The sequence below is a fragment of the Vulpes lagopus genome, chromosome 2 (genome assembly GCF_018345385.1).
Source record: "Vulpes lagopus strain Blue_001 chromosome 2, ASM1834538v1, whole genome shotgun sequence".
Classification (NCBI taxonomy): domain Eukaryota; kingdom Metazoa; phylum Chordata; class Mammalia; order Carnivora; family Canidae; genus Vulpes; species Vulpes lagopus.
Window position 1 is genome coordinate 170,922,015 of NC_054825.1, and position 14,808 is coordinate 170,936,822.

The 14,808-nt window shown below is 63.3% G+C and overlaps 2 protein-coding genes across 5 annotated transcripts in view; one reads left to right on the top strand and one right to left on the bottom strand.

The window, feature by feature from the left end:
* Positions 1-705: 705 nt before the first annotated feature.
* Positions 706-12,284, top strand: CAPN12 (calpain 12). Its single transcript, XM_041735175.1, has 21 exons — positions 706-942; positions 1,305-1,374; positions 1,509-1,627; positions 1,819-1,952; positions 2,885-3,053; positions 4,417-4,491; positions 4,563-4,648; positions 4,725-4,799; positions 5,411-5,574; positions 5,660-5,889; positions 6,244-6,255; positions 7,008-7,216; positions 7,319-7,361; positions 7,441-7,500; positions 7,885-7,942; positions 8,236-8,324; positions 8,413-8,475; positions 9,164-9,242; positions 11,827-11,943; positions 12,022-12,080; positions 12,172-12,284. Exons 1-21 carry the CDS (start codon positions 706-708, stop codon positions 12,196-12,198), a joined length of 2,175 nt encoding a protein of 724 aa, XP_041591109.1. The 3' UTR covers positions 12,199-12,284.
* A 416-nt stretch (positions 12,285-12,700) lies between these two features.
* The window catches only part of ACTN4 (actinin alpha 4), a 73,240-nt gene continuing 71,132 nt past the window's right edge, over positions 12,701-14,808 (bottom strand). For all 4 annotated transcript variants that reach the window (XM_041735201.1, XM_041735191.1, XM_041735205.1 and 1 more), the window contains 2 exons: positions 14,181-14,339; positions 12,701-14,049 (listed from right to left, as the gene is read on the bottom strand). In XM_041735201.1, coding sequence (XP_041591135.1) covers positions 13,891-14,049; positions 14,181-14,339 — 318 coding nt within the window. In that variant the 3' untranslated portion in view covers positions 12,701-13,890. The remainder of the gene's footprint in view (positions 14,050-14,180; positions 14,340-14,808) is intronic.

Below are 14,808 nucleotides of genomic sequence, written 5' to 3' on the forward strand. Positions count from 1 at the left end.
GGGAGCTGCAGTGGGGGGCTGGGGGACGGAGTAGCCACAGGGCAGAGAAAAGGGTGCAGAGGGGCAGACAGGGGGGTGCACAAGAGAGAAGGTGCGGGAGAGACAGCCACGCAGAGGTACGGAGACAGGGACGGAGACACGGGGAGGGGGGTAGTTACAGCGACAAAACCCAAAACACACACTGAAGAAAAACCCCAAAACACAGCAGAGGAAGACAGGAAGAGACAAGAGAGATGGACAGAGAGAGACAGAGACAGAAGAGAGACACGATGGCAGATAGAGAAAGAAACTGTCACATGGAGAGACAGAGATACAGTGTAAAGGCACCGCCCCCCCATACCCCCCCCCCCCGCCCAGCCCCCCAGAGAGAGAGGCAGGGACCAGAGGGCAGGAACACACCCCCACACTGACCTCCTTCCAGGGGCAGCCGGTCCTCCCTCAGCTCTGCCCGCCTTCCCTCTTGCTGTGGGCCAAGCCCATTAAGCTGCTGCCCCGGCCACAACTGAAGGCCCCACGCCCTGGGGAGGAAACCGCCATCGAGGCGTCCCTTGCTCTGTGGCTCCCCAAACCATCAATTAGTATTTATAAAGGAAGGCTCCTGGCTGCCTAAAGACCCCCATCAGGGCTCAGATGGAGGGGAAGCCCCACCCCCGTGACTCAGGAGGTTAAAGAGCCTGGGGCCGCCCGGGAGCCCAGAGTGTCCGGATGGCGTGTGGCAGCGGGAGGGTCACCATCCAGCTGGTGGACGAAGAGGCAGGGCCTGGAACCAGAGGCCCAAAGCCCTTTCGGGGCCAGAGATACGAGGCGATCCGAGCAGCCTGCCTGGATGAGGGGATCCTGTTCCGAGACCCCTACTTCCCTGCTGGCCCCGACGCCCTTGGCTACAACGAGCTGGGGCCCGACTCCGAGAAGGCCAAAGGGGTGGAATGGATGAGGCCCCATGTAATGTGTGGTGGGGGGGGTGCTGGGCCCCTGGGTCTGAGGGAGGAGGGGCTGGGGGGCTGGGCCCCTGGGTCTGAGGGAGGGGGGACTGGGGGGCTGGGCCCCTGGGTCTGAGGGAGGGGGGACTGGGGGGACTGGGCCCCTGAGTGTGAGGGAGGAGGGGCTGGGGGGCTGGACATGAGCAGGAAGGCTGAGAGTTCCCCGCTGGGTGTGGAGAGGCCCAGGGAAGCCGGGTGCCTCCCGCAGGCTCTGCCAGCGTCTCCTGGGGGGGCAGCGAGGGCCGGGGGCCCAGGCTGGGGACCTCTAGGTGGCCCCTTCCCTCCCTTCCCTGGCTGAGGCCTGGAATCCCCTGTCGCCCCCAGGAGTTTTGCGCGGAACCCCAGTTCATCTGCGAGGACATGAGCCGAACAGACGTGTGTCAGGGGCGCCTCGGTAGGACCACGGAGCCATCTGGCCCCCCGATCCGGCAGGCGGTGGCTGGGACCCTGCGGTTCCACCCCTGGGTGCCCCCTCGGCCTCTCCCCGCACCTCAATGTCCCTCGTCCCATCCTCGCCTCTCCTCCCAGGTAACTGCTGGTTCCTTGCGGCCGCTGCCTCCCTCACTCTGTACCCCCGGCTCCTGAGCCGGGTGGTCCCCCCTGGACAAGGCTTCCAAGATGGCTATGCAGGTGTCTTCCACTTCCAGGTAAAGCCCAGTTCCTTTGCTCGTGCCTCAGTCTCCCCCCTGGTGACACGGATTTCAGAGTTGACGTTGTCCCCTTGGGGCTGTCATTCTTGGACGGGCACAGCAGGGCGAGGGGGCCGAGGATGGGGTCCGGCGCGGTTGGAGGCTGGTGGCCGAAGCCGGGGCCCGCCCTCACCCCCCTGCCCCCCCAGCTCTGGCAGTTTGGCCGCTGGGTGGACGTGGTGGTGGACGACAGGCTGCCGGTGCGTGAGGGGAAGCTGATGTTCGTGCGCTCGGATCAGCGGAACGAGTTCTGGGCCCCGCTCCTGGAAAAGGCCTACGCCAAGTAAGGACCCGGGCGCACCTCGCTGGCCAGCAGGCCCCAAGCCCCAAGGGAACCCGAGACCCCCCAACTTCTGCGATCCTCTAGACACCCTGCCAAGGGTCCTCCCCAACCAAGTCACAGCGCCCAGGATGTCACACCGTCTGATGTCACCATTCCCTGAGGGCCTCCAAATCATAAATACCTCCCTCTATGGACATTTCACACAGAACATTCCTTAGGGCCCCGCCGACACCCACAATCCCTGAAATCTCATCTATCAGACCCGGGAACCGCTATATCTAAGATGTACCCCCTTGGGGGACCTCTAACCTCAGAAGACCTCTTGCTCCATTGAGAAACCCAAAACACTTGCCAAATTTTTTATTTTTTAAGATTTTATTTAAAGAGAGAGAAAGAGAACGAGCGAGAGGGGGGTTGTTGGAACAGGGAGAAGCAGACTCTGTGCTGAGCAGGGAGCCAACGCGAGGCTCGACCCCAGGACCCCGGGATCATGACCTGAGCCAAAGGCAGACGCTTAGCCGCCTGAGCCCCCCGGGTGCCCCACGCCTCCCAAATATGGACTGTAATCCCCGGGACCCTCAATCTCTGCTTTCCTCCATCCTGTGGCTCTGAAATCCCTGACAAGCCCCATAGAGATGACCCCCAAAGCAGACATCTCCCGGAGACTCGGAGTTTCAGACATAGCCCCCTGGGTGCCCCCAATTCTGACACAGCTCCCCTGGGATCCCCCGAATGCCACAGTCCTGGAGGCCCGGGGACTGCAGGCCCGATTTCCGAGGGCTTCCAGAGTGTGCCACGGCCCACCTCAGGGGCCCGCAGGTGTCAGGGGCAGCCCCGGGCCCACGCCCCGGGACAGCGGCCCCCGGGGTCCCAGGGGGCGTGGGAGCTGCCCGCACACGCCTCACGCGTGCCCCCGACACCCGCTCCCACAGGCTCCACGGCTCCTATGAGGTGATGCGAGGCGGCCACATGAACGAGGCTTTCGTGGACTTCACAGGCGGCGTGGGCGAGGTGCTCTACCTGAGGCAGGACATCCCGGGCCTCTTCTCGGCCCTGCGCCATGCCCTGGCCAAGGAGTCGCTCGTGGGCGCCACCGCCCTGGTGAGACAGCCCCCACCAGGACCAGAGCCCAGCCATGGCTGTGGTGGGGGGCCGCGTCCTCCTCTGTGTTCCCCATTGGCTGCTCTGCCCCCCGCCCCCCCAGTCAACCTCGAGCAAGTCAAAAGGCGATGTATGTGCTCTCATAGCTACACAAGCTTCAGGCACAGCTGAATCCAGGTGCTTAGCGCACGCGGAGAATGCGGTTTTCTATTCCTGGTTCCGGCTTAGCTTCACCCTCGGGCAGGCATTCCCCTCATGGGCACCAAAGGGGCCCCCACAGCTGCAGGGCCCTCCCATCACCCCAATGGGTCCAAAAAAAAAGTAGTAAAGGCAAAGCCTCTTTCTGAGAATTTCAGCAAAAGGCCTAGGATCGATTCCCAGGGGCTCAGCCGGAGTCATGCGTTCATCGGTGGTGACCCAGTCACACGCCCCGTCGTTCACGGAGTTGATCTAATTCCTGCTCTCGTTCTTTGCTTAACCCCGTGCTCATCTGTGGGCTGTCTGTCCTTTGGGTTTCTTTCTGCCCGTGTCTCTGTCCTCCCTGTGTTTTTTTTTTTTTTTTTTTAAGATTTTATTTATTGGGCAGCCCCGGTGGCACAGCGGTTTAGCGCCACCTTCAGCCCAGGGCGTGACCCTGGAGACCCGGGATCGAGTCCCACGCTGGGCTCCCTGCGTGGAGCCTGCTTCTCCCTCTGCCTGTGTCTCTGCCTCTGTGTGTGTATGATAATAATTAATTAATTATTTTTTTAAAATTTTATTTGTTTTTTTTTTTAATTTTTTTATTTATTTATGATAGTCACAGAGAGAGAGAGAGGCAGAGACACAGGCAGAGGGAGAAGCAGGCTCCATGCACCGGTAGCCTGACGTGGGATTCGATCCCGGGTCTACAGGATCGCGCCCTGGGCCAAAGGCAGGTGCCAAACCGCTGCGCCACCCAGGGATCCCAATTAATTATTAATATAATAATTTATTAAAATAAATTTTATGTATTTATTCATGAGAGACACATAGAGAGACAGAGAGAGAGGAGAGAGAGGCAGAGACACAGGCAGAGGGGGGAGCAGGCTCCCTGCGGGCAGCCTGATGTGGGACTCGATCCCAGAACCCCAGGATCACGCCCTGAGCCAAAGGCAGACGCTCAACCTCTGAGCTACCCGGGCCCCCTCCCCACGTATTTTGTCCTGTGTCCGTCTCCCTCTCTGGCCTTCCGTCACCCATCCGATGCCCTCTTGGAGCCCTGTGTCATTCAGCTGGGTGCCCTGGTTGACTCCTGCTTTGGTGGCAGGAGGCTGGGGGGGACACAGAGGAGCAGCCCCCCGCTGGTTCCCCACTGTGGCCTCACCGTCCCCTGTCCTCTGCCCAGAGCGATAGGGGCGAGTACCGCACAGAAGATGGGCTGGTGAAGGGACACGCGTACTCAGTCACGGGCACGTACAAGGTGAGTGGCCCCCCATGAGTGGGCTGCTGGGGTGTCCCAGCGCCACCCCCCACTGACAATGCTGCCTCCAGGTGACCCTGGGCTTCACCAAGGTGCGGCTGCTGCGGCTTCGGAACCCATGGGGCCGTGTGGAGTGGACGGGGGCCTGGAGCGACAGGTGGGATGGATGTGGGGTTGGGGGGGGGCCGGCGCCACCTGCTCAGCCCTCACGCCCCCACCCCACGTCTCCCTAGCTGCCCCCGCTGGGATGCGCTCCCCACCGAGTGGCGAGATGCTCTGCTGGTGAAAAAGGAGGATGGCGAGTTCTGGTGAGCGGCCCAGGGTCCCAGCCCTGCCTCTGCGCTGGCGCCAGGCCACAGGGGCGCGGGGAGGGCCGAGGCCTGCCTGCAGGGACTGGGACAAGTGCATTGCGAGAAGCTGTCCGTAAGGCGGCAGCTTTGGGGTTTGGGGTTACGGTCTGTTCGGGGGAGTCGAGGAACAATCAGCAGTAATAGAGGAACTGGGAGCCACAGGCATGTTGGGAGGGTCGAGGGGGCATGGGTAACAGGTAATATTTAGGACAATTGTGGGAGGCTTGGTGACATCAGGGGCATTTCTTCAGATCTGGTAATATTGGGGGGCTGAAGAATACTTGTTGGCCATTGAGAGTCTGAGGGTCTTGATATTTGGGGGCTGAAGGCAATTTGATGATAGGTGGGGGCAGTGCATGGATCTTGGCTATTTGTGGGGCCTTTCTGGGGACTTGGAGCAATCTGGGGGAGCTGGAGGGCTCAGTGACTGGGGGTCACTTCCGGAGACGCGGTACTATGTGGTGGGCCGACGGGCGCTCGGCAGTGTCTAAGGACTGGCGGGGTTGTGATCTGGGGCTGAGATCCTCGGGAGCGCGGCCCTGGGGTCCTGACCGCCGGCCACCGCGCAGGATGGAGCTGAGGGACTTCCTCCGCCACTTCAACACCGTGCAGATCTGCTCGCTGAGCCCCGAGGTGCTGGGCCCCAGCCCGGCGGGAGGCGGCTGGCACATCCACACCTTCCAGGGCCGCTGGGTGCGCGGCTTCAACTCTGGCGGGAGCCAGCCTGGCACCGGTGAGGCCTCGGAGGGTGCCCCGAGAGGTGAGCAAGGGGGTGCCCCCCGCAGGCCGGGTAACCCCGTCTTTTTCTTTCCTGCTAGAAACCTTCTGGACCAACCCCCAGTTCCGACTGACGCTGCTGGAGCCTGACGAGGAGGATGATGATGAGGAGGGGCCCTGGGGGGGCTGGGGGGCAGCAGGAGCGTGGGGCCCGGCGAGGGGGGGGCGCATCCCCAAGTGCACTGTCCTTCTGTCACTCATCCAGCGCAACCGGCGGCGCCTGAGGGCCCAGGGCCTCACCTACCTCACCGTGGGCTTCCATGTGTTCCAGGTGGTCCCGGCTTAGAGGGGGTGGGGGCCGGGAGGTGGGGGAGGCCTGGGGGGGTCAGAGAGGGGAGATTGCCGGGGAGAGGGTCAGGGAGAGACTGAGGTGGGGAGGGCCCCCGGGGGCGGGGGCCAGTCCCCACGGAGGGGACCAGGGGTCAGAGGAGAGTCATAGGCTTGGAGGATCAGGGAGGGGACACGGAGCAGAGAAGGGCCTTGAGGGCGCAGACGGGAGGGGCCGGGAGGGGCGTGGCCGGTCAGAGACAGGGGTGTGGGGGCTTAACGAGGGGGGTGGGGTGGGGGGCTCTGAAGGGTGGCCGCCCCGCTGTGGGCTCTGACTCCCCGCTCTCCCTGCTTGCAGATCCCAGAGGAGGTGGGTGTCGGCGGGACCCGGGATTGCAGGTCCACCCTGGGCGGGGGCTGGGACAGGCTGTGGGGCGGTCGGCCCTGACAGTTGCAGGCGGTGGGAGCCGGGATCGGGGGTCAGACGGCTGTGGGCAGGAGGAGCCTGGGGTGACCGGGGGGGGGCTGCGGGCGGGGGCGGCCTGGGGTGACGGGGGGGAGGGACTGCGGGTGGGCGGGGGGGGGGGCCTGCGGTGACCAGGGGTGGCTGCGGGCGGGGCGGCCTGGGGTGGGGGTGGGGGACTGCGGGTGGGCGGGGGGCTGCGGGCGGGGGCGGCCTGGGGTGAGGGGTGGGGGGGACTGCGGGTGGGGGGGGGGGGGGCGGGGGGCTGCGGGCGGGGGCGGCCTGGGGTGACGGGGGGGGGGGGGGACTGCTGGTGGGCGGGGGGCTGCGGGCGGGGCGGCCTGGGGTGGGGGTGGGGGACTGCGGGTTGGGCGGGGGGGGCTGCGGGGCGGGGCGGCCTGGGTGACGGGGGGGGGGGAACTGCGGGTGGGCGGGGGGGCGGGAGGCGTGCGGGTGGGCGGGGGGTGGGGCGGGGGGGCCTGGGGGGGTGACCGGGGGGGGCTGCGGGCGGGGGCGGCCTGGGGTGACGGGGGGGGGGGACTGCGGGTGGGCGGGGGGGGGGCCTGCGGTGACCGGGGGGCTGCGGGCGGGGGCGGCCTGGGGTGACGGGGGCTGCGGGCTCACGGGGCCTGGGGTGACCTCAGCCGCCCGGCCCGCAGCTGCTGGGCCTGTGGGACTCCCCGCGCAGCCGCGCGCTCCTGCCGGGCCTGCTGCGCGCCGACCGCTCGCCCTTCTGCGCCCGCCGCGACGTGAGCCGCCGCTGCCGCCTGCGCCCCGGCCACTACCTGGTGGTGCCCAGCGCCGCCCGCGCCGGCGACGAGGCCGACTTCACGCTGCGCGTCTTCTCCGAGCGCCGCCACACGGCCGTGTGAGCCGGGCGCCCGCCCCCTCCCCAGCGGTCCCCGGGCCGCCCCCTCCCCGCGGGGATCGGCCCGGGCCGCGCCCCGACTCGCCTCCCTTGTCCTCGCAGGGAGATCGACGACGTCATCAGCGCCGACCTGCACGCGCTCCTGGTGCGGGGCGGGGTGGCCGGAGGGGGGCGGGCTGGGGCCTCTCGCACCCCCGCACTGAGCCCCCCGCCCCGCCCCACAGGTCCCCTACGTCCCCCTGGAGCTGGGCTTGGAGCAGCTGTTCCAGGAGCTGGCAGGAGAGGTGAGGGCTCGCGGCACTCCCAGGTGCCTAAATCTCCTGACTCTCCTCCCAGTGCTCACAGCTCGACCCTGCCTCAGGCCCTTTGCCCTGTCTGCACCTCTGCCTGGCGCGCCTGCTCTCCCCTCGCGTCCCTTGTCCTGCCTAAGGCCTCATCTTTCTCATATGCCTCCCCCCGGAAGCCTTCCCGGATTCTCCCCCAGGCTGGTCAGCGGCCTCCCACTGTGGACTCCCGGACTCCCACAGCTCGGTGCTTCCCTGCTGCCGGCTGCCGCCCTGGGGACAGGTCCCCCCCCCTCCCCCACCAACCTGTCTCCGCTGTGTCCCCAGCACAGCCCTGAGACTGCCCGGGCCAATGGCCTCACAACTGACTCTCTCCTTGACCAGGAGGAAGCACTCAGTGCCGCTCAGCTCCAGACCTTATTAAGCATTGCCCTGGAGCCTGGTGAGTTGGGGACCGAGGTGGACCCCACAGAGCCCCCGCCCCCCGTGCGTGTTAACCCACCAGGCCACTGCCACTCATAAGGCCCCCTCTTCCCCTAAGGGAGGCAGGGAGTGTAGCTGCCGTGAGGCGGCTCGGAACCCCCTCGCCTGGGTTCAGACCCCTGCTCTGCTGGCCACCAGCTGTCACGTGGCTCTCTGTACCCCCATTCCAACAGTGGGGACAGCAATAATCCCCAGCACTTACAACGATGGCCAGCACACAGGAAGTCCCCCGGGGTTTTTTGTTTCCTGTAGCCAGGGCCCGCACGCAGACCCCTCGAGACACTCAGACCCCTCGAGAGATCGGGCTCAGGACCTGCGAGCAGTTGCTGCGGTGTTTTGGGGTACATGAGGGGGCAGTACCTGGGTGGGGATGTTGGCGTCTCTGTCTCCCTTCTGGGGATAGATTTTAACCAGATGCCCCATCCCCAGAACGGACAAAGCCTCACCCTGCACCACTTCCAGCAGCTCTGGGGCCATCTCCTGGAGTGGCAGGTAAGGTCGGGGCTTTGCTGGGGCCTTCTCCTCCTGGAGGGTGAGGCACCTTTACTACTAAGGACCTAGGTGCCCTGTGGGCTAGCAGGGCCCCGGGGGCAGGAGAAGGTGGGCCACATCATACCTTGGAGGGACAGCCTGGAGGGATCGGCTGGGATGTCCTTGCCCCATCTACCCTTCTGTGGTCTCTCTCAGGGCCCTAAATAGCTCAGGGATGGAAAGCACAGGCTCTGGTCCTCGGGTGAAATCCCAGCCCCGGTTCAGCCCCTTTCTGGCAGTGTGACCTTAGGCAAGTCGTCTCCCCTCTGAGGGGCCTTTGCTTGTCTACCAGTGGGAGGCATTAATCCCCACTACTCTGGATCCCCGTGAGGAAATGGTCTGAGGCCCCGCTATACTCGTGAGCGGTGAGCCACTGTTTGCTGAGCCCTCACCAAGCCCCCTGTGGCTAGGATCCCGACTTGTCCTCACCGCCCTATTCCAGCTGGTTCGATTATTCCCACTTTACAGACTGCGGAACAGGCTCAGAGAGGTAAAGCTGCGCGCCCAGGGAACCAAGCCAGGAAGAAAGGGAGCTGGGGTGGGAACCCTGGCTGACTGGCCTCCGAGGCCCCCTCTCAGCCCTCTTCAGGGTGAACGGCGGGGGGTGAGGGGGGGGGGAGGTGAGACTGACCTATACCTCCCGGCCCAGGCCACATTTGATAAGTTTGACGAGGACGCCTCTGGAACGATGAACTCCTATGAGCTGAGGCTAGCGCTGAACGCGGCAGGTACGCTGGGGAGGTGTCATGGGGACCTGCCCCCCACACACACCTGCCATACTCTTGCAGGCCTGGCTGCAAGCCGGGCCTCCTGGAGGGAGGAAGATGGGGAGAGCCTGGGAGCTGGTGTGAGAGGCCCGGGCCCCAGGGCACTGTGGTAAAATGGCCTGGATTCCCAGGAGCCTGGGTTGGATCCTGCTTCTCGGGACTTACTCCCTGGGGGCCCCGGGCCTGCGAGTCCACCTCCTGGAGCCTCAGTGTAAACTGGCCACTCCTCGGGGTGGCTGGGAGGGGCCTGCGGGATGGGCCGCGGGGGCAGCGCTGCGGGGCACGCAGCTGCGTTACTGCAGGAGTGCCCGGAGTGCCCGTGCCGGCCAAGGTTTCCGAAGGCTTCCAGGAGAGGCAGAACAGCCCCATCCCTCCGTGTAGCACAAAGCCCTACCCGAGGGACGAGGGACGGAGCCACGGAGCTAAGCTTCTCCCGGGCTCTGGGGCAAGTCAAGGAAGTTCCCGAGTGGAGGGCTGGGACCGGAAGGGAACTCCCACATCCCCACCCCCCACCCGGGGCTCCAAGGGTGAGACAGGGGAGGCGGGAGGCTGCCGCCTGGCTCTGACCCCGTCTGCGAGGCAGGGAGGCCCCAGGGAGGCGCTGCAGAGTCCAGAGATGTGCACGGAAAGAACCCGAGCCAGGGGGGTTGAGGAGTCAGAGTAGAACCTTGGGAGGTGGCGCACGCAGACAGAAACGGAGTCCCGGGAAGTCCCGGGCGCACAGAGCAGAGGCCAGAGAGGGAGGAGGACGGAAGGTTTGCCCCGACTCATCGATGTCACTGGGCACCTGGTGTGTACATTCTTGGTGTTATTCTAGCCAGACGACTGAGATCGTGCTGGGTTGAGAGGGGTGGGGAGCTAATGTACTGCGGTGCACACAGAACGTCTGGGTCACATGGTAATACATGCTGCGACAGGAAGAGAAAGCAGGTGTGTACGTGTGGGAGGAGGTGGCTTGAGACAGTGGTCAGGGAAGGTCGGAGGTGCTGTTTGAGCAGACCTGGAGGAGGGGGCCTGAGCCTTGGGGACACGGGGGCAGGTGCAGTATAGAGAGAAGGAACAGCCAGCACAGAGGCCCTGAGGTGAGCATGAGCCCTGCCGGACCAGCTTCAAGGGCCAGGAAATGCAGAGGAGGACGGCGGCGGTCAGAGATGAAACGTCAGTGCAGGGAGTCAGTAAAGCCCCATGAGACCTCATGAATACCTGGGGCCTTAAAAATTTAAAAAAAAAAAAAAATGTATGAGAGGGAGGAGGGTGAGGCAAGTCCAGCTGGTGGGGGAGAGGGGGGACTACAGGTGACAGCAAAGGAAGGGTCACGCTTGTGTATGGAGGGAGTACCAGGGAGTGGGCCAGCAGGAAGCAGGTTCCAGAGACCCTGGAAATGGGCAGGATCGGGACGGGGGAATTAGCAAGAAAAGCAACGTGCTGCAACTCAGCCACGCACTGCTCTGCGGCACCACTGTCCCCCAAACACTGCCTCTGCTCCTGGCTGTGCCTCTGAGGCTGGGGACTCTGGGGATTTGGCAGTGGCCAGAAACCCTTCCCTTCCTCCGCCCACGGCTTCCGTGCCAGAGCCACCCATGATGGTGACAGCTCAGAGGGGTCAGGGTGGGGACAGGGTTGGCACAGGGAGCCCCAGGAGGTGCCCCGTGCGGCAGGTGGGAAGAGCAGGGGGCCCACGTGAGGAGTAGGAATGTTCTGGGCCAAGGGAGGACCGGGCCTTCTGGGCAGAAGGAACATCACAGGCAAGGGAGGCAAGACAGCACCGAGCCCAAGTGCAGGAGGGGAGGAGGGGGAGGAGGGGAGGAGGGGTAGGTGAGGCGTGGTCTGCGAAGGCCACCAGCACCTAGTACCCCAGGGGAGGGCTTTCCTGGGCAGGACCCTGCAGCAGGGGGCACACCAGAGGGACCAGAGGAAGCTGACAGTGTGCACGAAGGCTGACAGGAATTTGAGGGGGCAGCTGAGGGGCCCCCCTAAGGTGGGTGAAGCTGGAGGGACTGCGGGAGGTCACTGTGCCAGTGTGGGGCTGTCCATGGCACCAGGCAGAGATCTGCTCGATGAACAGGGGCACAGAGGGGCTCCAGGGCCAGGGGCAGCCCAGGAAATCAGCCTCAGAACCGTGTTTATCTGCACACGTGGGGGAAGGAGGAGCCATGGTTTTCGGCTTTCGAAAGCCTATGGAGATTTCTCGTCAGAGGTGATTTCTAAAGTTTAGACCTTGTCTCCTGTGAAGAAACTGATGCCATGTAGGGCTAACAAAAAGGCTCTCAACTGCACAGAAATCTTCTCCGTGCCCATGCGCAGAAACTGGCCAGAATCTAGAGGCGTAAGAAAGCAGGCACCCAGTCGTTATGTGCCAGACGCCGTTCTAGGCTCTCCATCTAACAGCGTCCCGCAACCTATGGGGTCAGGGCCGACCCAGGAGAGAAAACAGTGCAGTGAAGGGAGCTGCAGGTGGTCGCACAGCTGGGATCAGAGAGGTGGCAGCAGGCCCCTGGGGTGGGGCTCACAGGGACAGCCTCGGCTCAGAGGTGGCCTGCCCTAGGCTTCCACCTCAACAACCAGCTGACCCAGGCCCTCACTAGCCGCTACCGGGACAGTCGTCTGCGGGTGGACTTCGAGCGCTTCGTGTCTTGTGCAGCCCAGCTCACCTGTATCTTCCGTGAGTGCTGCCCCTGCATGGGTGGGGTGGGGTCCCCCACGGGCCACCGTGGGCGCTCAACCGGCCCACACTGCACAGGCCACTGCAGCCAGCACCTGGATGGAGGCGAGGGGGTCATCTGCCTGACCCGGAGACAGGTGAGCCGGGCTGGGGACTGGGGGCACGCAGGTGGCCAAGCAGGAGCCCTTGGAGACCTCTACCTCAGGCCGGCGGTCTTCTCTCCCGCAGTGGATGGAGGTGGCCACCTTCTCCTAGAATCTCCGCGCGGAGCACCTGTGGCTGGAGGCGGGAGAGCTGCCAGGAGCCCTGCCTTTTCTCCTCTCCCAGCCTGGCCTGGGGTTAGGGAGGGGGCCTGAGCAGAACCGACCCCTCTGCCTCTCTGCCTGGCACGTGGGGCTGATGCTCTGATGCTGAGCAGCCGTTCAGAGCACCGCCCTGGGAGCCAGCCAGCCTGGGGGGTTTCTGTCCCCACCACTCAGCAGCAGGGTGAGCTCCCTGCGCTTCTCTGTGCTTTGCCCTCCTCACCTATAAACAAGGACGGTCGGTTACAGCGCTTCTCTCGCGCAGGCTACACCAGTTAGCACTCGGAACAGGACCTGGCTTAGCGCGAGCCCCCCAGGAGACCCTCATGTCTACACACTCATGGGGACAGGGATCTCCCACGCCCAGCCCTGCTCAGGGAAGAGGTTCTCCTGCGGCTCTCCTAAGAAGTAGAGAACAGACACAGGAGAGAGATAAAGAGAGACCACTATAGGAATCCTTCTTAAAAATATTACATGTTTTATTATCCTGTCCCCAGAAGGGTGGTTTATCCAGAAACCGAGAAAAAAAATAATCAGAATAAACTCAAAAAAAGGGGGGGAGGGGAAGGGAGCAAAACCCATCAACTAACAGGCAGCCAGGCCAGCAGCCCACCCTCCACCTCAGGAGGGTCCCCAGAGACCCATGCCCAACGACAGACAACAGAGAGAAATCAGTAAGGGGCTGGCGGGAGGGCAGCAAATCAGCTATGTCTTCATTATGAGCAAGAGGCGGCGAGGATATGTTGCTAGGTGAATATATATTTATATAATAAATCCGTAAGTTAATAAAGTAAATAGTAATTCTCTGAAAGTTTTTAATTCCTTTTTTTTATAGATTTTTTTTGTGTATTTTTTGTTTTTGTTGTTTTATGGTTTTTTTGTTTGTTTTTTTGTTTTTGTTTTTGTTTTTGTTTTGTGGTCCTTAGAAAATCTGCGAGATACACGTGTCTGGACAAAGCAAGGTGGGGGCTCGCAGGGGGTGGGGGTGAGAGGCTGGTCTGCCCAACCCTACTCCTCTGTGGCAGAAAACGGGGGGTTTGAGTTGCACCCCCTCACCTCCTGGCAATCGCCAAGTGGGGGAAGAAGGGAAGAAGGGAGGGGCGGGGTCCTCTTTCCTGTCGGGCAGCTGTGTCGCCCTCTGCTGGGCCCACTGTGGGGCCCATGCAGGCCCGGGCAGCTCCTGGACAAGGCACGTAGGGCTTTGGCCTGGATGTGGGAGGCCTTGAAGGGACCTCGTAGGGGGAGAGGGGAGGACAGGCAAAGGAGGGATGAGGTGGGGAGGGCATTCCTAGGGCCTGAAGGGACCTGTTTTGCTGTGGGAATCCACTGTCCCCTCCACATAGTTAAAAAACAAAACAACACATCATATATATTTACCAGACCAGAAGCGCTGACGCCTTGTGTCTCCCTCACCCCTCTCTAGGGGGAAGGGCCGACTGACAAAGAGAGAGGAGAGAGCCTGCCCCAGCCCCTCCCTGCCCACCCCCCCCCCCAAAAGACTGACAGAGTGCTTTGCATAGATACAGAGTCAGAGGAACAGGACCTGGGCGGCCCCCACAGCGGGGAGGAGGGCAGAGGGCTCCCCCAGCCCCTCCTGGAGGCTGTGAGGAGGGGGCATTCGGTCAGGGTTTCTCCAGCAGGGACCTCACAGGTCACTCTCCCCGTACAGGGCTGTGGAGAAGGACTTGTAGTCGAGGGCGCCGGGCACAGCGTCAGGGCCCTGGTACGGAGCCATGCGAGCGATGCAGTACTCCGCCTGGTCCGGGGGCAGCTCTCTCCGCAGCTCCTCAGCCGTGATGAAGTTCTGGGGGTGGCAGGGTGGGACTCTGGACCACCCACACCCACACCCATCCTGCCCAGCCCCTCACGACCAGTCCTGGCTGCAAGGGCTCCTCCGCACCAACCCCCGAGGTGCCTCCAAGGTATCCTGCTTACCTTGTCCCCTGCCAGAACCTTGAAGGAGGCAATGACCTGGTCAGCTGTGTCTGTGTCGGTGGTCTCCCTTGACATGAAATCAATGAAAGCTTGGAAGGTCACGAGGCCACTGTGGTTGGGGTCAACCACGCTCATGATGCGGTTGAACTCGGCATCACCCTGCAAGGGGGAGTGGGGTGGGGGACAGGTAGCATTTGAGCAGGGCAGGACTGCCAGGCCTGGCCTGGTGGATGCTCTCCCCATGGAACGGAGCCAGGAGAGCGGGGCCCGGCGCCGGAGGACAAACCACCTGTTGTCAGTCTGCCTCCAGGGGTTTTGGCTTCCCCAGGCCAAGGGCCCCACTCGTCCAGACTGGGATGTGCTCCCTCTGCTCCTCCCCACCCACGTCTTTGGGAAGTGGGGGAGTTGGGGAATGGATCAAACAGGTCTACTGCTTCTCAGCCCTAGGCTCACGATTTAGCTCTGGAGGGTGGGGAAGAGAGAAAGAGAGAAAGAGAAAGAAAAAGGGGAGAGAGCCAGAGGCCTGACCTCCTCTCTCGGGAGACTTCCAGGGAAGGAGGTGGGTGGCTCAGGAAGTCATCGGAGAGACCCCAGCCCAGCAGAAGCAGCACAGGTAGAGGAGGAGGAG